Source organism: Portunus trituberculatus, chromosome 42 (assembly GCF_017591435.1).
Source record: "Portunus trituberculatus isolate SZX2019 chromosome 42, ASM1759143v1, whole genome shotgun sequence".
NCBI lineage: Eukaryota > Metazoa > Arthropoda > Malacostraca > Decapoda > Portunidae > Portunus > Portunus trituberculatus.
Window position 1 is genome coordinate 6,251,015 of NC_059296.1, and position 22,994 is coordinate 6,274,008.

Genomic DNA, 22,994 nt, shown 5'->3' on the forward strand with positions numbered 1-22,994 from the left:
AATCTTACTTTAAAAGTATGCACACTCGTTGCAGACACTACTTCTTCATTTAAACTGTTCCACGTCTCAATACATTTTTGCGGGAAACTATATTTTTTAACATCTCTCAGACATCTTCCTTTTCTCAGCTTTTTACTATGCGATCTTGTGTTTCGAATGTCATATTCTTCTCTCAGGATCAGTTTCTCATTATCCACTTGGTCCATTCCGTTGATCAATTTAAAAACTTGTATCAGGTCTCCTCTCTCCCTTCTTTGTTCCAGGGTTGGTAGATCCATAGCCTTTAGTCTCTCCTCATATGTCATCCCTTCAAATTCTGGAGCCATTCTTGTAGCCATTTTTTGTAGTCTCTCCAATTTCTTTATGTGTTTCTTTTTATAAGGGGTCCACACTACTCCTGCATATTCCAATCTGGGTCTTATTAAAGTACTTTTTTTTTTTTTTTTTTTTTTTTTTTTTTCTTGGCAAGTTTTGTTCTTGCATAAGAAGAAGAAAAGAAAAAAAAAGAAGAATATGTATGTACTAATACAGGTGGTTATTTCTGGGTGATCTTGGCATTTGAGGCTATTCCAGGTAGGGGCACCTGGCTAACACACAATAGTCCACAAGATTTAAGGTCTAAGTTACAAACATTGTGTGAGGAACACAATGTATTTATCCAGCCAGATACAAAATAAGAAGGGTGGAGTGTACAAGAGCATAGCAGTGTAAGACACAACCAGCAACAGAGAGACGCTGAGAAAAGCAGAAAAACATAGAGGCCACGGGCACGAGGCATATACATAAACACAATACAGTGTCATTGTAACAATAATGATAATGGTGAAAACATGTGAAGGGCCACTATCATAAGATTACATGAGTAATGTAAATAATTTTAATCTGTTCCAAAACCCCAAATATTTACCTAAATAAATTGAATTACATGAAATTAATTTAACTATGTAAAATCAGTATTACTTAGTTTTTGGTGGTGAGCTTCATGGTAAGTGTCACTTAACCAGTTATTAAGAATATATTGGTTGGTGGCAGCATTACCATTAGCATAGTCAATTAATTTTGTGTGGATTCTTCGTTTCACATGTTACACCTTGTCACCAAACCTTGCTACCAAAATTTCAACCTTTTCTTCATTGCTGAGGTTGGTTGAAGCCACACAAATACTGTAACAGAAAAATGGGAAGATCGGGAAAGGAAAGATGGAAAGCATGGCATAGTGGATTGGAAACAAGTGCTACAAATGTTTTCTCCACAGCAGCTCTGGTAAACTCTGGAAATCCTGGCCTGCTTCTGTATTTCCATCTTTCTACAACTTGGTTTCTTTTAAGAGGGAGGTTTCAAGACATTTGTCCCTTTCTTGTCTTGTCATGGAAATGGGAAAAAGTGAAAGACGACCAGTGGGAATCTATAAGATGGAAGATGGAGTAGAACTTGAAAATTTTCAGAGAGACATATAATTTGCTAAGGAATATTGGATTAGCATTTTACTACATGGACAAAGAAATTATGAAGAAATTGATAAGTACTATAATAAGACCCAGATTGGAATATGCAGGAGTTGTGTGGATCCCCCATAAAAGAAAACACATAAGGAAGTTGGAGAGATTACAAAAAATGGCTACACGAATGGTTCCAAAATTTGAAGGGATGACATATGAGGAGAGACTAAAGGCTATGGATCTACCAACACTGGAACAGAGAAGGGAGAGAAGGGATCTGATACAAATTTATAAATTGATTAACAGAATGGATCAAGTGGATAATGAGAAACTGATCCTGAGAGAAGAATATGACATTCGAAGCACAAGATCGCATAGTTAAAAACTGAGGAAGGGAAGATGTCTGAGAGATGTTAAAAAATAGTTTCCCACAAAGATGTGTTGAGACTTGGAACAGTTTGAGTGAGGAAGTGGTGTCAGCAAAGAGTGTGCATAGCTTTAAAGAAAAATTTGGATAAGTGTAGATTTGGAGACGGGGCCACACGAGCGTAAAGCCCAGGGCTTGTAAAACTACGACTAGGTAACACACACACACACACACACACACACAGCCTTGAGGCAGGAATTGTTAGTTGCCATACATGTCCTTATCCCTTTTGCATTCATGGCAGCAATACCATTTTATGATAACCAAGCACACCATAATTCTTTTTTTAGGCAGTAGTGCACAATACTTTCCTTGGATACTGTTCAGTCAACATGTTTCTTTTATTACTCATAATAGTTTTGTGTCATCATCAGACAAATTCATATAACTGCTCACACCCACCTGCTATCATTAGTATGTTTCTGGAACAGTGAGTGCTATCACTGACTCCTCCCATGTGGCACACCACTTGTTGCTTTACTCTAACTTAAGCAGGTGTCCCTGATTCAACTACCTATATTCTGCCATGCCACTATTCTCATACTGAGCACCAGGTGAAGGTTTTAAAGTTTCTGATTGTATGTTGAGGCTTCATGAAATGTCTAATGATGAGAGTGAACATAATTTGAAAAAGGGAAATCTCAAAGCTATCCTATGTAAACAAAGCTAACCAGCCTAATCCAACTCTCTGCTATCCCTTCATAGACTCCTCCCCTGAAGGTTTCAAATCTAACCTAACCTAACATTATCTAACATAACCTAATACTTGGCTTTGCCCATGGACATCCCTTGAGGACACTAATCTAACATAATTTCAACTTGTCAAATACCTTAAACAGGTATTGGGGTGAATAAGTGTATGGTATGTTGACATGTTGACTGAAGACAGTAGAGCTGAGCAGCAGCTCTGAATTTGCATGGTGTTGAAATGTGCAGTCAACTGAATTATGCAAAAAAGGGGGTTCTGTTAGGAACTGGACAACCAAGTTGTTGTTAACATGTGGGCCTGAATTAAATAATGTTGAATGACTTTGTAATGCATCATGAAAAACAGCTGAACAAAAGAGATACAAATGTGTATGCACCATTTTGCACTGAAAACCAGCATGCTATTATATGCAATACCAAATGAGTCAGTGCAGGATCAAGGAAAGACGAGAGCAAGGAAATCTAGAAATTTTTTTTTTACTTTTTCAAGTACAGGTAACTCGATTTACGCGTGTTTGATTTACGCATTTTTATTATAACGCAACCGAAAAAATATTATAGTTAATTTAATTTGCGCAATTGGTTTGCTTATACCCGATTTAGTCCAACCGCATTTTCAAACTGAGCGCCAAACGCAATTTCAAACAGGACGCCAGAGAGTTCTGCAGCTGGCCGATAGGTGGGAGCTCTGCTGTTCTTGTGCCTCATTTGCAGTCTGCCAGCACTGAGTACAGACGGAATCTCTTCAATCTGCCTATAATTCACCAAGATGGCCCCAAAACGTCCTTCATCTTCTGCATGTGGGGTTATTTTTGATAAGTGGATTTTTGATAAAGTGGTAAAGCTCAGAGGAAGATGGTGACTGACTGGTGTGAGTGGTGAAGGCAGTGACGCAGTGAGTGTTTTGTTTATGTATTCTTTGTTTTGTTGTTTTCTCTTATTATTTCTTGCTTTTCCCTTTACTTTAAATACACTTCTAGTATTTAGAATGGTAAATGATAAAAAAAAAACATGTTAATTTAGCCAAATAAATAGAGTATTTTGTACAAATTTTTTTGTACCACATCTCACATCCCTCCTATTATCTATTGTTTCTTATGAGAATTACATGTTTGTTTTACGCGAATTTTGATATACGTGATGCCTCTTGGAATGCATCTATCGTGTAAATCAAGTACTTGTAATTTATTATTGAGTCACATGATATAACCATGAGAAAGGGTTTGAATGATGTGATCTGCAATTTGAACATGATAGTAAGTGCTGTGTGTGTATCGTGTTAAACTACTCTAGAAGCCTATTTTCTTACATTATTTATTGGAACATAATTTACATAATGTCAAACGATATGCATGTATATAGTAGTAAAGTACACTCAGCCTTCCACTATCACTCCTAATTGGTGCATCTATCACTGTGCAATAGGTGAAATGAAAAACTTATGGTAATAATTCAAATTGACACCAGGACCTCTCTGTCTAGTTTTTATACCATTTATTAGTATGAAAATGAAGAAATAATACAGGCAACCCCTGCTTTATGAAGGTTCACACAACAAAATTTTGCTACAATGAACGTCTCCTTTTACTACCATCTGCTCGTTTAACAAACACCAAACTCGCCTTAACAAAATTTTATCCAGGTAATTTTTTCCAAGTTTGAAAGCCCCGCTGTATCACACAAGTCGACAGGCTTTTGAATACATCAACGCCTCTCGTGCACAAAACACGCACCACTGACTCCCCTAGTTCAAAACAATAACAGCATCAGCAACAGCTTGTCTTGCCTCGCTCTACATGCCACCAAAATGTCTTGCAATGTCGCCTAGCATTGCTAAGAAGACCAGGAAGTCTCTTATTCTTGAAATGAAGCTGGATATTATTCACAGATAAGAGAGAGGTGAGAAAACTAATAGCATTGCTATCTATTGTGTACCATTTTCAAGTCAGCAGACTCTATTAAGAAGGCTGGTGAGATCATATCTTCCTTGCAAGCTAAAAGAACCCCCTGAACTCGTGACTCTGCAATGGATAAAATGGAAAGCCTTGTGGAAATGTACATAAGTTTTGTATGCGGTACAATGATGCACCCTTTTCTTTTACCATGTGGGCTTTTCATGGGAATTTATGGGCTAAAGGAGATACTTTTTGGGGTACCTCCTATCTCAAAGCTAACCCACTAGGAAACTATTGCCCCGAGTGAGGAAGCCCAACCTACACTCGGACCGTGGACAGCATTCGAACCCATGCGCTTGGAGACCCCTCGGACCCCAAAGCACACATGGTTCCACTATACCACATTTCACAGGTTGCCAGTTAGCGTATTTCCCACTCCACTCTCCCTCCCTTCATGAATTTAAGATCAACATACATACATTATAGTCTGACCAGCCTTAATTTACGGCCATGGGGGGGCGAGTGTCTCTGTACAGTGTTGCCACGTTTTCACTACTGTTCTGTTAATCTCTCTCTCTCTCTCTCTCTCTCTCTCTCTCTCTCTCTCTCTCTCTCTCTCTCTCTCTCTCTCTCTCTCTCTCTCTCTCTATCTATAGAATAAAGGTAAGCAGAGAGTATATATATATATATATATATATATATATATATATATATATATATATATATATATATATATATATATATATATATATATATATATATATATATATATATATATATATATATATATATATATATATATATATATATATATATATATATATATATATATATATATATATATATATATATATATATATATATATATATATATATAGTAAGTGGCACGAGGTCAGTCACGTTGCCACCACAATGTGTCAAGGCCACCAGCTGGGTGTGGAAGAGTTGCCGCTCACAAGTGAAAAATGCTTTTCTTTTTTTTCACTTAGGTATTGGCATATACCTACTATTTTGTAAAAATAGAAACTACACATTAGCTTGGCTTACAAATTATGAATGCGATTATGCCTCACCCTTGAAATTACTGTAAAAGCCAGTAAATGTGAGCATTTTATCTTATAATTATAGCAACATCTGGTACTACAAGGTGAGGCTATTCGGCCTGGCCAGGCTGGGTTCATCAGTATTGCCGCCACTCACAAGACTTTTTTTTTTTTAAACTTTGGATAATAGATTATTTCTTTTTTCCATGCTCATTATCTTATATCTGTAACGCTGATATTATTACACACCCTAAACATACGCTAAGTACCATTATAAGTTACTACAGTTGATATCAGCAACACTGTTGAATATGTATGCCATGTTTGTATGGTACTATATAGTTTCTTATGCATATGATGGTTACTGTTGATTCAGCCATCTATATACACAAGTCGAAATTTTATACATCTGAATTGATGGTATTTGCGATGCCTTGTACACCAATAACTTCCATTTCACATCGCATTTTTTGGAAACGTGGCAGCACTGTAGAGTTCCCCTCGCCCCCCCATAGCCGTAAATTAAGCTCGGTCAGACTATAGTGTACATTATAATGACTTAGTCTTAAATTAAGCTGCTTAAATGTTTAACTTCATAATTTTTACTTTCATTAAACCTTTTACTGTACTATGATGCACTCTCGCTTTGTTTACTCTCAGTGTAGGCTCAAGTCAGGAGTAAAACTTGTTATAATTGGTTTGCTTAATGAAAATTCATTTAACGAAGGGTTTTTTAGGAAAGTAACCCCTTCGTTAAGTGGAGGTTGCCTGTACAGTATAAAAAACTTGTCAAGAATCATAATAAGAGCATACATTTTAAAGCACATACGAGACAAGGCAGCGTGTGGCATGGGGTGTCAGAAACAGAGCACATGAATTCATAGGAGGTGGTAAATGAAAGACTAGTAGATATTTTTTTAAAATTGGGAAGATATATAAAGAGACTGGTATTCACCAGTTGGTAGAACAAGTTCTGTGCAGAATTGGTAGAGTGCGGTTGGTGAATACCAGTGTCTCAGAATCACCAGCGCGCTGCTTGGTGGTTACCAGGATGTAGTAGTTCAAGCATTCATCTAGAATATATGCAGGGATGATTATCAAGTGTGCATTCCACAAGACATTCATCCATGGCATTCTGCCAACCCCTTCACTGAGGACAGCCAATCAGGTGGAACATACAAAAATGGCTGCCCACAGGAGATTGGCTGCTCTTTTGATCACAGAAGAGCTTGTTGACTACTTTGCAATAGATGCTTTAGACCAGGGATTCTCAACCTTTTTCTCGTTAAGAACCCTCTGAGTTATAGGACATCTACCTGAACCCCCAGTAATTTGACATCGAACAGAATGTTAATTTAGTGACTGACACTAACTCAATAGGCAAAGGTATTCTGCAAAGGATGTATTATTAAATCAGCCATTTAAGTACCCCTGGAAATTTTCTTGTGAACCCCTGGTGGTTCGCAAACCCTAGATTGAGAACTCCTGCTTTAGACATTAAATTCATTGAAGAAATTAAGTATTAAGTAGGCAAGAAAAAAAAGAGAAAGAAGAACACAGGTTGCAGAATCCTGTATGTGGTTTGCTTACAACATTCTCCCCGTCCCCATGTAGGGTAAGCATATCACTTCTCCGGTGTGGGCCATGAGTGACATTGTAACTCCATTGTAGTGCACTTTGGAGTGCTCTATAATGTTTCAAAAGCTTCTGGGGCAAATTTGGAACACACCCTCATTCTTGGTCCTGAGGGTTGAAAGACCTAGACTCTGGAATGGATAATAATGAACATGCATACGGCACACGGGCTACTAGTGTCAGTGATGAGAAACAATTGAAGAATCAAAGTGCAGTTGACATGAATGGAGAAGTATTTGTGTAATAAAACAACCCATATCATATCCTGCTTTCATTTTTTATTTCTTACTATGTTACTTATGTATATGTGTTTTCAGGATTACATCCCAATAATGCGACACTCCTGGTCCCCTGCTTGTCGGATTAACAGAGTTTACTGTATTTTCTTTAGTATTTACAAGTCTCTCTCTCTCTCTCTCTCTCTCTCTCTCTCTCTCTCTCTCTCTCTCTCTCTCTCTCTCTCTCTCTCTCTCTCTCTCTCTCTCTCTCTCTCTCTCTCTCTCTCTCTCTCTCTCTCTCTCTCATCTTTTGTCTTTGTCTGCAAACACCTGGGAAACATTAGACAGTGGTGTATAGAAATGCAGTGTGTGTGTGTGTGTGTGTGTTTCACCTCGGTCGCCTACTGGTCACCCAGCCAGTCTTCCCCATTACGGAGCGAGCTCAGAGCTCATAGACCAATCTTCGGGTAAGACTGAGACCACAACACACTCCACACACCGGGAAAGCGAGGCCACAACCCCTCGAGATACATCCCATACCTATTTACTGCTAGGTGAACAGGGGCCACACATTAAGAGACTTGCCCATTTGTCTCGCCACTTACCGGGATTCGAACCCTGCCCTCTCGATTGTGAGTCAAGCGTGCTAACCACTACACTACGCGGTGCTTGTGTGTGTGTGTGTGTGTATTTACTTAGTTGTATTGTACAGGGTTTGAGTGGGACTCCTAGTGTCCTGTCTCCATATCTCCATTTATCTAATTTTTCCCTAAAGTTATGGTCATTATGTGCTGTAACAACTTTATTATCTAAAGCATTCCATTTTTCCACCGTTCTGTGTGGAAAACTGTATTTTCCAATATCCTTCACACACTGCCTCATCCTGATCTTTTCATGTCCTCTTGTCCTTCCATCTTCTTCTGTCAACAGCACCAGGTCTTCTTTGTCTATCTTTTCAATATCATTTACTATCTTATACATTGTTATTAGGTCCCCACGTTCTCTTCTATCTTGTAAGGTTGGCAGTCCCATTTCCTTCAGTCGTTCTTCATATGTGAGGTCCTTTAATTCTGGCACCATCTTTGTAGCAATCTTCTGTATCCTTTCCAATTTTCTTATATCCTTTTGAGAGCTCAGAGACCATACCACTGCTGCATATTCCAGCCTTGGGCGTATCATGCTTGTGATGATTTTTTCATCATATCTTTATCCATGTAATGAAATGCCACTCTTATATTAGTCAACATTTTATATGATAGTCCAAATATCTTGCTTATGTGTTTATCAGGGCTCAGATTTTCTTGTATGATCACTCCAAGATCTTTTTCCTCTTTAGTCTTCATTATTTGTTCCTCTCCCATCAAATAGTTCCATACTGGTCTTCTCTTACTCTTTCCTAGTTCCATTATGTGACATTTCTTGGCATTAAACTCCAATTTCCACTTCCTGCTCCATTCATAGATCTTGTTTATATCTTCCTGCAACAGCAGACAGTCCTCTCTGGTTTTGATAACTCTTAGCAACTTTGCATCATCAGCAAATAAATTTATATAACTGTTTATCCCAATGTGAATGTCATTTACATAAATCTGAAACATAATGGGGCCTAACACTGACCCTTGTGGCACTCCGCTAGTTACTTTACCCCAAGATGAGTATGTATCTCTGATCACAGTTCTCATTTCCCTATCCTTCAAATAATCTCTTGTCCATTCGAGCAAAGTTCCTTGCAGTCCTCCTATGTTCTCTAGTTTCCAAAGTAGTCATCCATGAGGAACTTTATCAAAAGCCTTTTTAATATCCAATTATACTGTGTCTACCCATCCATCTCTGTTTTCAAGTCCTGCAATAACTCTTGAGTAGAAGCTTAATAAGTTTGATACACATGACCGCCCTGTCCTGAACCCAAATTGTCTGTTCGATACGCTTTCTCCTCTATTAGAAATTTAACCCATTTTTCTTTGATAATTATTTCACAACTTCCCCCAAGACACTTGTAAGTGAGACTGGTCTGTAGTTTAGTGGTTCAGTTGCCTTTCGTCCTTTAAATATCGGTATTACATTGGCTCTCTTCCGTTCAAGTGGAACTTTCCCTTCATTTATTGAACTTGTAACTATTTCCCAAATTGGATCCAGTGTGTGTGTGTGTGTGTAATTCACCTCGGTCGTCTGCTGGTCACCCAGCCAGTCTTCCCCATTACGGAGCAAGCTCAGAGCTCATAGACCAATCTTCGGGTAGGACTGAGACCACAACACATTCCACACACCGGGAAAGCAAGGCCACAACCCCTCGAGTTACATCCCGTACCTATTTACTGCTAGGTGAACAAGAGCCACACATTAAGAGGCTTGCCCATTTGCCTCGCCGCTTACCGGGACTCGAACCCGGGCCTCTCGATTGTGAGTCGAGCGTGTTAACCACTACACTACGCGGTGTGTGTGTGTGTGTAATTCACTGTTTGATCTGCTGCAGTCTCTGACGAGACAGCCAGACGTTACCCTACGGAACGAGCTCAGAGCTCATTATTTCCGATCTTGGGATAGGTCTGAGACCAGGCACACACCACACACCGGGACAACAAGGTCACAACTCCTCGATTTACATCCCGTACCTACTCACTGCTAGGTGAACAGGGGCTACACGTCAAAGGAGACACACCCAAATATCTCCACCCGGCCGGGGAATCGAACCCCGGTCATCTGGCTTGTGAAGCCAGCACTCTAACCACTGAGTTACCGGTGTGTGTGTGTGTGTGTGTGTGTGTGTGTGTGTGTGTGTGTGTGTGTGTGTGTGTGTGTGTGTGTGTGTGTGTGTGTGTGTGATAACTGGCAACTCATACCAGCACTGTCACCAATATATGTAATTTATCATTTGTTAAATATTTGTAAATCATCAGTTTTGCAATTTTACATGGTATAATGTATATTAGTGAAATGGTAAGTGAATAATGCATTCATTATTCTTATTTCTCAGAATTGTTGGTTTGAAACGACTACCAACATTAATAATGAACTCCAGGCATGGAAAGGGATGGGGTTGTTCTCACCCATTCTAGCCATACGGGTGAGGAAGGGAAAGGGGATGTTAACACCATGGCTGTTAGCCTTTTCACCAGGGGCTGACAAGGCTAAGAGTATGAATGATGTGCATGGCTGTATGGTGGTATGGAGTTAGTATGTAGATAATTATTGTCAATGTAGCCATAAATAGACAAGTCAAAGAATGATATAGAAATGATCTACATGAGGCAATATCAGTTTCAAAGGATGGGTGAAAAAATAGCCATTTATCAGAGTAAAAAAATATTCTTTCCATTCTTAAATGGATATATATTTTTAGGTTTCACAACGAATTAAAGCAGGTCATCTTTGTGAAAAGGATATTTACTCCATTCTTTGGTTATAGATTTGTAACCTTCACAATTTAGTTATAAGTGAAGTGCTCATTTTGGTTGTACATACAGTAGATGAAACAAAGTTTCTAAAAAATGGAGTATATTAAACCAAAATGCCACATTTTTACTTCATGCAAATCTGTCGAAATGAGATTGCTGAAAAGTTTATGGATAGTAGTGTAAAAGAACCAATAATGCAATGAAGTTCAAGAATAATGTCTGAATTTGGAAGTAAGTACTTGCCCTAATTGAATACATTCTGTAGGAACTTTATGTAGAACTCTGCAGTAGAGATAAATTGTTGTGAGTAATACTTAAGATATAGCAATGAAATAAAATTTGAAAAATAATGCAGTGTCATTAAATAAGTCTTTCAACATGGGGGATATGCTCATAAAAGTATAAAATTTGTCATTTGATTTATTTTTATTAATAGTGTGGTGATTAAACATGAAAGATGTCTTTTAAAGTTTATATACTTACTCATTATTGCTGCTAATTAGAAGAATGTCATTGGGCAGTTGTGGATAAGAAGTGGCCAAGTAGTCAAAATTCATAAGTCATGAATTTGAGATCTTGAATGTCACTCGTGCTGGAACCTGGCTATTTTGACTTCAAATGGCTAAAGATAATGCACATGCTGCCATCATCCCGGCCTTTGTGAGTGCTCTGAGGACTAAGAAGCAGCAAGAATCTCTACAGGTCATTCTAGTCTCCATTTGTGGATAAAGGTTGACCATCTAATCCTGCATCCAATCTTCAGAAGAATGAGTTTATAGGCAGACGATCCAGGCCTCAGTAAGCAAATTTTGTTATTTCACATTTTATAGTGCTCATATCTGTGACTTTGTGCTTAATCAAAGGAATGGGGTACAATCAACCATCAGTTGCTGTGTTTGTGTTGTTATGAGTGAATCTGTATATAACTTGAAGCAGATGATGCTGCAATTATATAAAGGTTATAAAGTAGGTCTTAAGTTGAATGCAAAGAAAATTATGTTATGTGGTTATGTATTAGATCTCAAAATTACTTAGTAAAGCATTTGCAGTTAATGTGAAGAAAAGAGAAGGTAACATCATGGAGAAGTTATAAATATATTGGCTACAATTCTTTCTGCTTGCTTGTTTTCCCAAGGTGTCAGTTGCTACAGTGTGGCTTTGCATGAAATCTGGATCATGAGAGTTGTGCAAGGAGTGTGGATTGAAGTCATTGAACAGTGGAAATAATCTCCAGTGTTCGAACATTACTCTTCAGTTGATGTGTGATGCCCCTCCAAGTACCTTTCATAATTTTTCTCTCCATACTTTCCATTATGCTACTCAAGTAGTTGTCAGATATGAAGACCACTGTTCGCTTCCTAACAGACAAAGTACCTTCAAAGTAAATTTTAAGACATCCTTTTTTATCAGGTGCTTTAATTTAAGGTGGTTGCCAGTTCTATCCCTAAACTGTAAGATCTCTTCTAGGAAACCAGTCTGATTGCCCCAGGAAAGGATTCAAGGTCACTGATACTTATGAGGGGGGGGGGAATCACCGAAGAAGAACTGAAGAAAATGTATTCTGCACTACTGTTAAATGTGTCTCAGGAGTCCATTCAGCTTTGGAACCAGAAGCTACTGTTATACTTACCTACGAAAAGCCACACAAGACTAATAATGAATGAGCTTGCATTTGCTCATTGATCTGAAAAATGGACTGATAACTGGATAAGCCCACATTCAGGATTACAGAGTAAAAGGTACAAGTTACCACAATGGGCACTTCATTGAGAAGACCCAAGCACCCAACATCTTTGATAGTATGAGACCAGTACAGTAATGGATGTGGGTGTGAAGTCAGTGTATATTATTTTTGCTAAAATATACTAACAGTAGGTAGTGTAACATTTATATGTAGATATCACAGAATCACATTATCACATACTTCAGTGAATACATGTACTGTTTTTTATTCATGAATGCTCTTACCCCACAGGGCAAGAAAGGGTCGAGTTTCCTTTAAGAAAGCAAAGTAAATACGATTGACAGATCTTGCAGAGCATCAGATCAGATCACAACTCATTTGAGAAACTGATAGTCATTGAAATAAAGCCACTGGACTATCAAACATCTTCACTCACACACCTCAGGAAAGCACTGTGGATAAGAGGAAGAAGATAAGGATTACTTTTAAAAATTAAGACCAAATTTATCTTCAAGAATAATGTTTGTTTTCATGTTATGTTGTGATATTTGCAGATTGGTTGCTGACAGGGGAGCCCACTTCTTTATAAGGGTAATCTATGTATAGCATGACGAACTCGGTAATTAATTTTGTATTAACCTCTGTTTGTATAATTAAAAGTTCGCAAATAAGTAACAGACATTTTTCCTGACAGCCGTGGAGCTGGACGGCGTAGACGGTTTGAGGGAGAAGACCTAGGACCACGTATGAAGCGCCTGAGGGGACCGCCAAGTTTCAGAGGCAGAACTGAAAAACCAAGTAAGATAATGATATGAATGACTAGCTGTATAGTATACTTTTCATAATTATGAGATAACTTATTGCTTCAATGTTTCAATATATGATAGTATTAGATACTGTGAAATGCTTGCAAAGTGAAAAATAAAAAAGCAACTTAGGAATGAGTGGTTGTCAGACATTGCCATTGAACAGATATCAAGTTAGAATACATATTTTCCTTATTTTGATGATTTGTATTGCACAAGCTTTCTATGCACACATCCTCTCCTTTTGGTAGTTCCAGAAATGTTGATGCAGAAATTGTATTGCCATAGAGTCTGAGGAATATGTTGGCAAATATATATTGTTCTCTTTCCCTATATTGTAGATGGTGTTAAGTAAGAGTTGCATTACTGTATAGAAATACAGTGGTTTAGGTACAGTGCAGCAAATTTTTACACAGTTTGCATCTGCATTTAGATGGTCTTAACAATTTAGATCTTGTGGTTTTGTTTTTTAATTAATCAGTTTGGATCAGTAGGAAAATGATACATTAGCAAATTAGTTTTAAATATCTGTATGAACTCATATCATAGTATATTACTTGATCTGTTTTACTTGATTTGATAGGAATAAAGTTAAAGTAAAATTCATAATTATTGAGTAAGAAATAAGTTGAATGAAATATTTTTAAATATCAGTCTATGAATACAAATGATTTGCCTCCCATTTATGTATTATATGGTCATTTTAAGTTTCTATTATTTAGCTGTTTTTGTTTTTATTCAAATTGCAGTCACCTACTATATGAACTTCATTGTGATTTTTGTGCACTCAAAGTATGTTGATAAATCTAGGCTTTCTTAAAATAACAAACAACAAAACATGAGGAAACAGTTCTTGCAGTGCCTGCATATCCTCGGGAACGCATGAGAGAACGGTCTCCTGTGTATAGGAGCGTTCCTCGTCGTGAAGGCTCTTCCTATAATGGCACCAGCAGTCACAAGTTGGTGAGTGTTATAGAGGTAGGAAAACCTGTGTTATTAATTGAGAGAATATGCTGAAAATATACTTAATATAGTTGACTTACAGTGATATCCTTTATTCTTAAGACAAATAGGTAGATGTAGATTTTTTTTTTTCTTTTACATAACATATATGCATATGCAGGAATTTACAACTGTATAAACATTTTCTTACAGACCTACCAGGATTTTATGCGAGAGATGAGAGACTTCCACACACGTGCACCAAGTAACTTACCACCAATGGCATTCCCTCCACCAGTATGTACTTTTTCTCTTTTTCTAGTTTATTTTTCACATTAGAGAATTTTAACTTCTTCACTCCTGGCAACAGAAAAATGCTCTTGGCGCCACATCCAGGCTGAGTGGGGGTGGGGAGATACCTGACTCAGAGGCAACTCTCTCTCTCTCTCTCTCTCTCTCTCTCTCTCTCTCTCTCTCTCTCTCTCTCTCTCTCTCTCTCTCTCTCTCTCTCTCTCTCTCTCTCTCTCTCTCTCTCTCTCTCTCTCTATATATATATATATATATATATATATATATATATATATATATATATATATGGAAATAATGATGATGGTAAGTGTTGTTTTATAATAGGTACATACAATAAGAAATAAACACACACAACTTTTAGAGAGAAAACATTATTTTTTTATGGTAAGCTAATCTATTGGTACCAAAGAAATAAATAAATAAAAATAAATGATTATTTCCAGCATGGCACATCATTACTTATCCTGATATAAGAGATTCATACACCTTCATGATTATGATGAAAGTCAAGTATGCCATCATATCATATACAACCTACATTCTTAGAGATCTCGTACATTATCCGGGAGAGAAAACATACCATCATAGCCAAAAGCAGCCATGACGCAATATGTGCATCATTGGGTACGTTATGAGCGCCCAAATGACACAAAATACACGTCATCATGTGAAGAAGTTAAATCCAAAACTTTTATGAGTATAGTAATAATTACAGATATTTCTCAATTTATGCGAGGGATATGTTCCTGAAGGGTCTTCCATAATGTCATAATGTAAACAAAGCTGCTAGCCGCAGGACAAGACTATCGTGTCAGTCTTGTTTAGCTGGTAGCAGCACCACCCACTAGGCACCAAAATCTACCCAATACCTCTAGCAGGTATGATATGTTGGGTAAGGCACTGAGAGAGGAGAGCAAAGAGAGGGATTGCAACCTTGCTATCATGGTGTGTGGTGTGTGTGTGATCTCAGTCCTACCCAAAGAGCTATATGGGAATAACTGATGACAGTAGGTGAATTACACACACAGAAACACAGATAATAAAAAAAGGAGAGGATAAAATGTAGTAGAGATGAGGGATCTGCAGAACATGTGCTGAATTACATGTAAAGATGAAGTGAAAAGAAAAACTGTTACTGGAAGAGTGTCCGCTGATTCATTCCATTCCAGTTTTATATTACTTTGTATTTCTTGCATTATTTTCCTGTGTTTTAAAGTTATCTTCAAAGGACTCTATGATTGATTTCAGTCACAGATATGAGCACCACATTACACCTCAATATTTTTTACGTACATTGTACACGTATTATCCATAAGATGCCCCTCATGCACCTGGATCTTTCTTTCCTAAGGCTTTTCACTCCAAATGATTATATATTTTATTTCTTATGTGAAATTTTGTTACTTTCCAGCCACCTTTTGATCCTATTGGTCCTCCACGATATTATGATGGACCACCACTACCAGACTACCCGACCTCCCGATCCCGCTCTGAAAAACGACCATCAAGTGATGTAAGTGGTTGATGAATTTATTTTTAAGGTCCATTGAACATTAGAAGTGGACATTCATAGTGTGTTTATGTTTTACTTAGTTGTTTTTATGTAACTCATGATCTCTGGAACCAATTAATGATGTATAGTCAAGTATACCTTTAGTTTAACCAACATTGATTCATCCATAAATGTAAAATATGAATATTTTTTCGAGAGGTTGAGTTTTTCAAGCTCAGTGGATCAGTGTGTTTATTAATAAAGCTGCCAACTGAAGTTCTTATTGAAATTCTTTTTTCTGAATAGACTACTATAGGTTTATCATTGATCTTGATTTATAGGTATGTTATATCTATTTGTATATCTGTGACTGAAAAGAATAACATTATTCATAATTGACAAATATTTTTATTTCCAGCCATATGACCGCAGTGTAGATGAGTTCTTACAAAGGACCAGAGAAAGAAGAGACAGAAGTCGAGAACGAAGATATAGAGAACGTAGATAAGCAGTAAAGTGTGGTTTCCTAACCATTTGTAAATTGATATGTTAGATTGACAGTTATAGGATCTCCATTTATTGGAGATACAGTATCAAAAATGTGAGTTTGAGGTATATACGTATTTGAATGCAGTGCCACGCAACCATTCATAATATCAAGGTTGTTAGATTACAGTAGATACAGCAGCAGGACAGTACGAACATAGCTCCTTTGCAGTATGACACAACTAAATAATCATAACTAGCAAGCAGAAGGAAGACATATAGGGGTTGCTGGTATGGAGGCAATTCAAGAATATGGTTACACAGCCAATTCAAGGGAGGAAAATGACTACCTTTCCCTCAAGTTTACCATGATGGTGTACATCTTCCACACCATTTTCTACTGTTGCAACACACTCTGGTTTTCTCTTCCGTAACCTCAAGCATTTCTCCAGGGATACCTCGAAGTATCACTTTCTGTATCACAAATGTAGCCTATTTCTTCATTACGAGTGCTTCCAACGTAGCATGGTGCTGCTCCCCTGAGTCCCTGACTTCTCTTTTCCTTCAAATAAAATTTCTTAACTTTTCTATATAAAAGCACTGATGTATAGTGTCTCCAGCTTCCTCTTAGTCTTTGTGGTGATAAGATTCACAAGATTTGTAAGAGCTCGACAACTTGTGAGGAAGTTTGGTTGTGAAGCTTGCGATTACTCATCATTGCTGGAGGTTGAATAATTTTCCTCTTGCTTAGTTTCCTGCCATTCCTCCATTGTCCATCCTTCCATCATAGTAGCCTCGAAGGAAGAAGAGTCACTCCTCTACTGAACTGGCTGTCACCATATTCTTGAATTGCCTCCATCTTTGGCTGCCTTGCTGTACCTTCCTCTTGCTGGCTAGTAGTGATTATCTAGTTATGTCATGCGGTAATGTAGCTATGCTCATACTGTCCTGCCTGTAAGTCTATGATGATCTAAGTTGGCCTTAAAATTATGAATATTTTTTTCTTGCATCACATCCTTGTTTAGACAGTTCTATGTATCAACTACTCTGCAGAAAACTATTCTTTTTAACATCTCTTCTACAAATTTATTTTTTTAGCTTCTTTCTGTGTCTTGTGTATCCCATGCCTCAGTTTCATTGCTGTCTAGGTTTTTCAGTCTTTCCATTTGTCTATATATTGCTGCTAAGTCTCTCTTCCTTCTTTGTTCCAGAGTTGGAAGGTTTAGCTTTCCTTGTCTCTTATCATATGTTTCATGGTTGGGATCATCTCTGTTGCTGCTCTTTGTATCCTTTCCAATTTCTTGACATGTTTGTTCAGACTTGGTGACCACATCACAGCTGCATATTCGAGTTTTGGACGAATTATCATTACAATCAGTTTCCTCATCACTACTACATCCAAGTACACAAATGCAATTCTTATATTCCTGTGTGTGTGTGTGTGTGTGTTTGCAGTCACGTGTACTTATACAATTTACCATATATAATAATCAAACCAACCAAAATTTGCTCTTGCTAGCATCTGTACCAATAATTTGCTAAAGTAAGCTTCATTTAAGATATTGTTTTATTAATTTTATATGTAACTATCTTATTGTCCTTTAGTGTTCTTAAATATACCCAGAAACTTGCCCTCTAAATAAAAATGGCACATATTGAGTCATGCTTTTAGGTAATGAAAACTGTAATGGCACAACATAGATATGTTTCAGGTGAACACTCTCTCTCTCTCTCTCTTTCTCTCTCTCTCTCTCTCTCTCTCTCTCTCTCTCTCTCTCTCTCTCTCTCTCTCTCTCTCTCTCTCTCTGGTGATTCTGCAACAATTACATGTCATTGATGAACACACACACACACACACACACTAGTGTTGTGGGAAAGCTCTGTGAAATTGTGATCAAAGAAAATGCCTGGATTATCTGAAGGAAAGTGAAATCATAAATAGTTCCCAATTTAGAAAATGCCTGGATTATCTGAAGGAAAGTGAATTCATAAATAGTTCCCAATTTAGATTTAGGAAAGGAAAATCATGTATAACAAATCTACTAAGGTTCTATACACGGGTAACAGATGAGGTACAAGTGAGAGATGGAAGAGTGGACACAGTGTATATAGATATTAAAAAGGCTTTTACAGAGTACCACATTGAAGAATCTTATGGAAAATTGAACATCTAGGAGTACAGGGAGGTATCTTAACAAAAGTGGATGAAGGACTACTTAACAAAAAGAGAAATGAGGACAGTAATAAGAAACACTATCAAGTTGGAGCTCAGTAACTGGTGGCATACCACAGAGGTCAGTGCTGGCACTAATAATGTTTCAAATATATATATTAACGATATACAGGAGAACCTGAGTAGCTGCATGAATTTGTTTGCTGATGATCCAAAACTCTTGAGAGTAATAAGGAACAATGAAGATTATATGGAATTGCAGAGAGATATCAATAATACCTGGGAATGGAGCCAGTAGTGGAAATTAGAATTTAATGCCAAAAAATGTCATGTGATGGAAATGGATAAAAGTAAGGGAAGGCCCACGTGGGAGTACTAAATGGGAGAAGAGGTTATAATGTAAGAGAAGGACCTGAGAATGATTATACAAGACATCTTGACCCCAAAAAGGCCCACAAATGGGTTATTTGCTTCAACATATAAGAGACTAGCAAATGTTGGGGTGGCATTTAACTTCATGGACAAGGGTATGATGAAAAGATCATAACCACAATTATAAGGCCTAGACTTGAATATGCTGCAGTGGTGTGGTCACCACACATGCAAAAAGACATCAGGAAACTAGAAAGAATCCAAAGGATAGCCACAAAGATGATTCCAGAAATAAAGGACCTTCTCTATGAATATGGACTAAAGAAAATAGAACTGCCAACTTTTACGGATAGACGGGGAAAGAGGAGATCTAATAACGATGTACAAGATAGTGAACAGTATGGAAGAAATAGATAGACAAGACTGGGGATCACTGACTGAAGATGGAGATATGGACAAGAGAACACATGGAAGATCAGGAAGAGTCATTGTTTGAGAAGGATTAAAAAGTTAAGTTTTCCACATAGGACGGTGGACATCTAGAACAGCTTGAATGATGAGATCATAACAGCAGAAAGTGTGCACAAATTTAAGGAAAAGTTGGATAAAATTAGGTGTGGAGGCAGCTCACTATGAGCCCTGCTAGAACTCTGTAATACACACACACACACACACACTATTTTGTATGATGTTTTCAAGATGCTATTTACACTACACATTTCAATTAATTCTTTAATTTCATTCAAAAGAATGAAATTCTCTATTATTTGTTATTTTTAATTATTATTTATAATTAATTTATTATTATTATCCACTTGTATTGGCATATAAACAAAAGTAACATTTATTATGGAATATGCAAATATGTTTTATATTTGGGAGGTAAGTGTGCATGTGTGTGTGTGTGTGTGTGTGTGTGTGTGTGTGTGTGTGTGTGTGTGTGTGTGTGTGTTGGGAAGGCTTTTTGTCCATCATTCCCTTCTTTGTGGAGCTGTTAGTCTAGCATGAAGATAGATTGTTTACCATTATTATCATGAGAGAGAGAAGCATGTCATTTGTTAGTTGAAATTTCTTTGAGTTGGGTAGTGCCCATTGCAAGTATCCTTTTAGATCAGATATAATGGTATTTTTTTTCTTTATCCCTCTGAATATTACATATTTTATTTATGTAGAATTATGAAACATATTTATAGTATAGCTTATATTTTCTTTAGAAAATATCAAAGTCCATCTCATTAATGAAAAATATGAACAGGATTTCATGGATCTTGAATACATTGTCAATGCTTCCTCAACAAGACAGTGCATTTGAAGTTACTGGTGGCAATGCTATTTTTAGCACCGGGGTGATAGTGTGATCATTTGTGTTTCTATGGAAATCTGTGTGTTCTTCAAACATATTTAAGAATTTGTTTATGAAAATGGATAAACAACATTTGAAGAATATAAAATGCTTCCAAACGGTATTTTGGACAGCTACCTCACTTCTTCTTACCTCTGACGAATGAGTTAGAGTATAGAGTTCACAGTTAGTCTTAGATACAAAGGTGGGCTCATTTGCATTTGTGTTTTATACTCATATCTTTTTAATGCAGTGATATAATCCCTGCAAGTTATCATTGACTGTATTATTTTCTCATTATCAGTGTATTACAAAGGCAATACTTTAATACAACAGTAATGTAAAATAAGTCTGCAAATGTTTGTAAATAGATGCTTCAAGGCTATTTTATGCCATCAAAAGCATATATATTTTTTATTTTCATACATGTTCCCTTTGATTGTCATTACCCTATTTTTATATCCCTTAAATAAGGCAACTGTATTGTAAAGTGGTGTTCATATTTAAGTTGATTTCAGGCATTTCATATCTTGAATACTGAAGTGTTGCTTTGTATCATAGAAATATATTCCAATTTTTTATATATGCCATTCATAAAAAAAATAATAAAATAAATAGATAAAAAGAGATGTAGATCTCCATGAAGGGTAGTTGATATATTTTAATGGTGATTTTTGTAATATTAATCAGCTTGTATTTTATAATAAATAGCCTTTCAGGCTTATCACGTTTGTTGTTCCATCCTGTTCACAATGGAGATACACAGATCAATATGAGACAGTGGTCATTGGGTTTTTACCTGAATATGTATTTCCTTCAAACCCCATCATGAGTTCTACATCTTAATCTCACTTGGGTGCCTAGACACGTTTTGTATTGTAGTTTGCATTAAGGCCGTTCAGTAAGACTACACCAAAACTGTTTAAGATCTTATCCCAACTAGTGCCCAGCAAGCCATATTAGCTTGTGAGGATTGTTTTACCAGTGTATGAACCAAGGAGAAAATTATCTTTTACTGAGCTATAAAAGTTTATGTATTTCTGGGTTCTTGTTTTCTCTCTTCTCAATTTTGAGTACTTTTATCATTTGAATATATAAATGTAAAAGAAAATGTATAAAGTCCTTGAGAGAAAGAAAATAAGTCTCTGATGGACAGTATCATTGCTTATCTTCAGAAGTAGTTCTCATTTCAGTTGTCACTTTGATCTAGTCTTTGAACCTTTACCTAACATGTGTAGCGTTTTTTACTTTGTGGTTTTCTTTAAGATTATAAAATCTATACCACAAAAGTAAATTAGTTGGAATGCAATGGTTTGAAATGTTGCTTTCAATTTTATTTAGTGTTCCTGTCTTTGTTTAATAGGATATTAATGATGTCTTTGAACTTTGAGAGTTCTTGAAAATACCCTTGTTCTTTTACATTCCTCTCATGTTTGAAATTTGTAAAAAGATTGCAACATTTTGTTATGGCAATCTGTCACATCTGATGTAAGGTTCTATTTAAAAGAAAAGAAGAAAAGTCTGATATGATATCACCAAATGCATAGGCATAACATATAGGGGCAACATATACTTTTTTTGTCTCTTAGCTTATCTTCACTGCTGCATAAGTTACATACTAGTAATTATGAAAAAAAAAAATAAATAAAAAAAATAGCAGGGACATCAGTACATTTTTTATAATTCCCCATTTACCTGCTAAACACATCAGAAGTTGTAATTTGTAGCAAGTAATTGTCATTTTATCATCATTGTTGTACACTATTGTTACCAAAAAGCTTATCTTTGATTCCTCAAAGAACAATGAAATTATTGTGGGCATAGCAATTTTGTATTTCTGTAACATTTCTGCTGAAAATTATAAAATAATCTTTAATTGTATATCTGGCTGTACATGATGATTTGCCAATAAAAAAATTGTTATAAGAAAAGTTGCAATTCTAGAAACCTTCATTGTGACAAATTAGTCTGGAGAAAACTTAACTCATCAGTTCTTACAATAAGGACTAGCAAATTCACTGTGGTACATAGGACTTAGGACTTATTGTTAGGTAATACATGTAGCTGTTTTAGATGCCAATGGCATGGAAAGATAGGCTGGTGCTGGAGACTTATTATTGCCTATCATTGATTCATTCCATGACCAGCCACGTGCATCATGCCCTTTAACTGTGAATTAATTTACTCCCAGCGAGGTCTAATAGCACAAGTTCAGGAGGTGTTGTGAACTTTCCATTAAAGCTAGTTGTGATCTTGCTGAACGTTTCCCTTTGTGTCTCACAACTCAAGGTGGCAGTGGCGTAGTGGATAAGGTGGTGAACATGGGATTGGGTAGACAAACGAGTAGGTTCGAATCCCCACCACATACCACTTAGAAGCTATGCCATTTGTCGAGTGGTTTAAAGTTATCTACATGTCATCATGATGCTCAAGTTCTAGGTGCTTACACCAAAGATGTATTTGGGTGGTGATATGGGCACTAATATGGGTACCACTATAAATAAAATTACCTGCGCCACTAATGGGCAGAAGCTTAACAGCACTTCCCACATATACTCTTCAAGTATGCCTACAGATGCTATTGACCATAACATAAAAAAAATAATCTTAAAGTCACAGGCTGCCCGC

The 22,994-nt window shown here is 36.8% G+C and overlaps 1 protein-coding gene across 5 annotated transcripts in view; it reads left to right on the plus strand.

Moving 5' to 3' along the window:
• Positions 1-22,297, plus strand: part of LOC123517769 (YTH domain-containing protein 1-like) — a 55,829-nt gene extending 33,532 nt beyond the window's left edge. Inside the window, exons 10-14 of one of the 5 annotated variants that reach the window (XM_045278202.1) lie at positions 13,139-13,242; positions 14,101-14,228; positions 14,406-14,489; positions 15,913-16,014; positions 16,412-22,297. In XM_045278202.1, the coding sequence (XP_045134137.1) occupies positions 13,139-13,242; positions 14,101-14,228; positions 14,406-14,489; positions 15,913-16,014; positions 16,412-16,501 (508 nt within the window). In that variant the 3' untranslated portion in view covers positions 16,502-22,297. Of the gene's footprint in view, positions 1-10,339; positions 11,874-13,138; positions 13,243-14,100; positions 14,229-14,405; positions 14,490-15,912; positions 16,015-16,411 lie in introns of those variants that run through there. The other 4 variants (XM_045278204.1, XM_045278203.1, XM_045278205.1 and 1 more) reach the window with 4 other exon arrangements.
• The last annotated feature ends 697 nt before the right edge of the window (positions 22,298-22,994 follow it).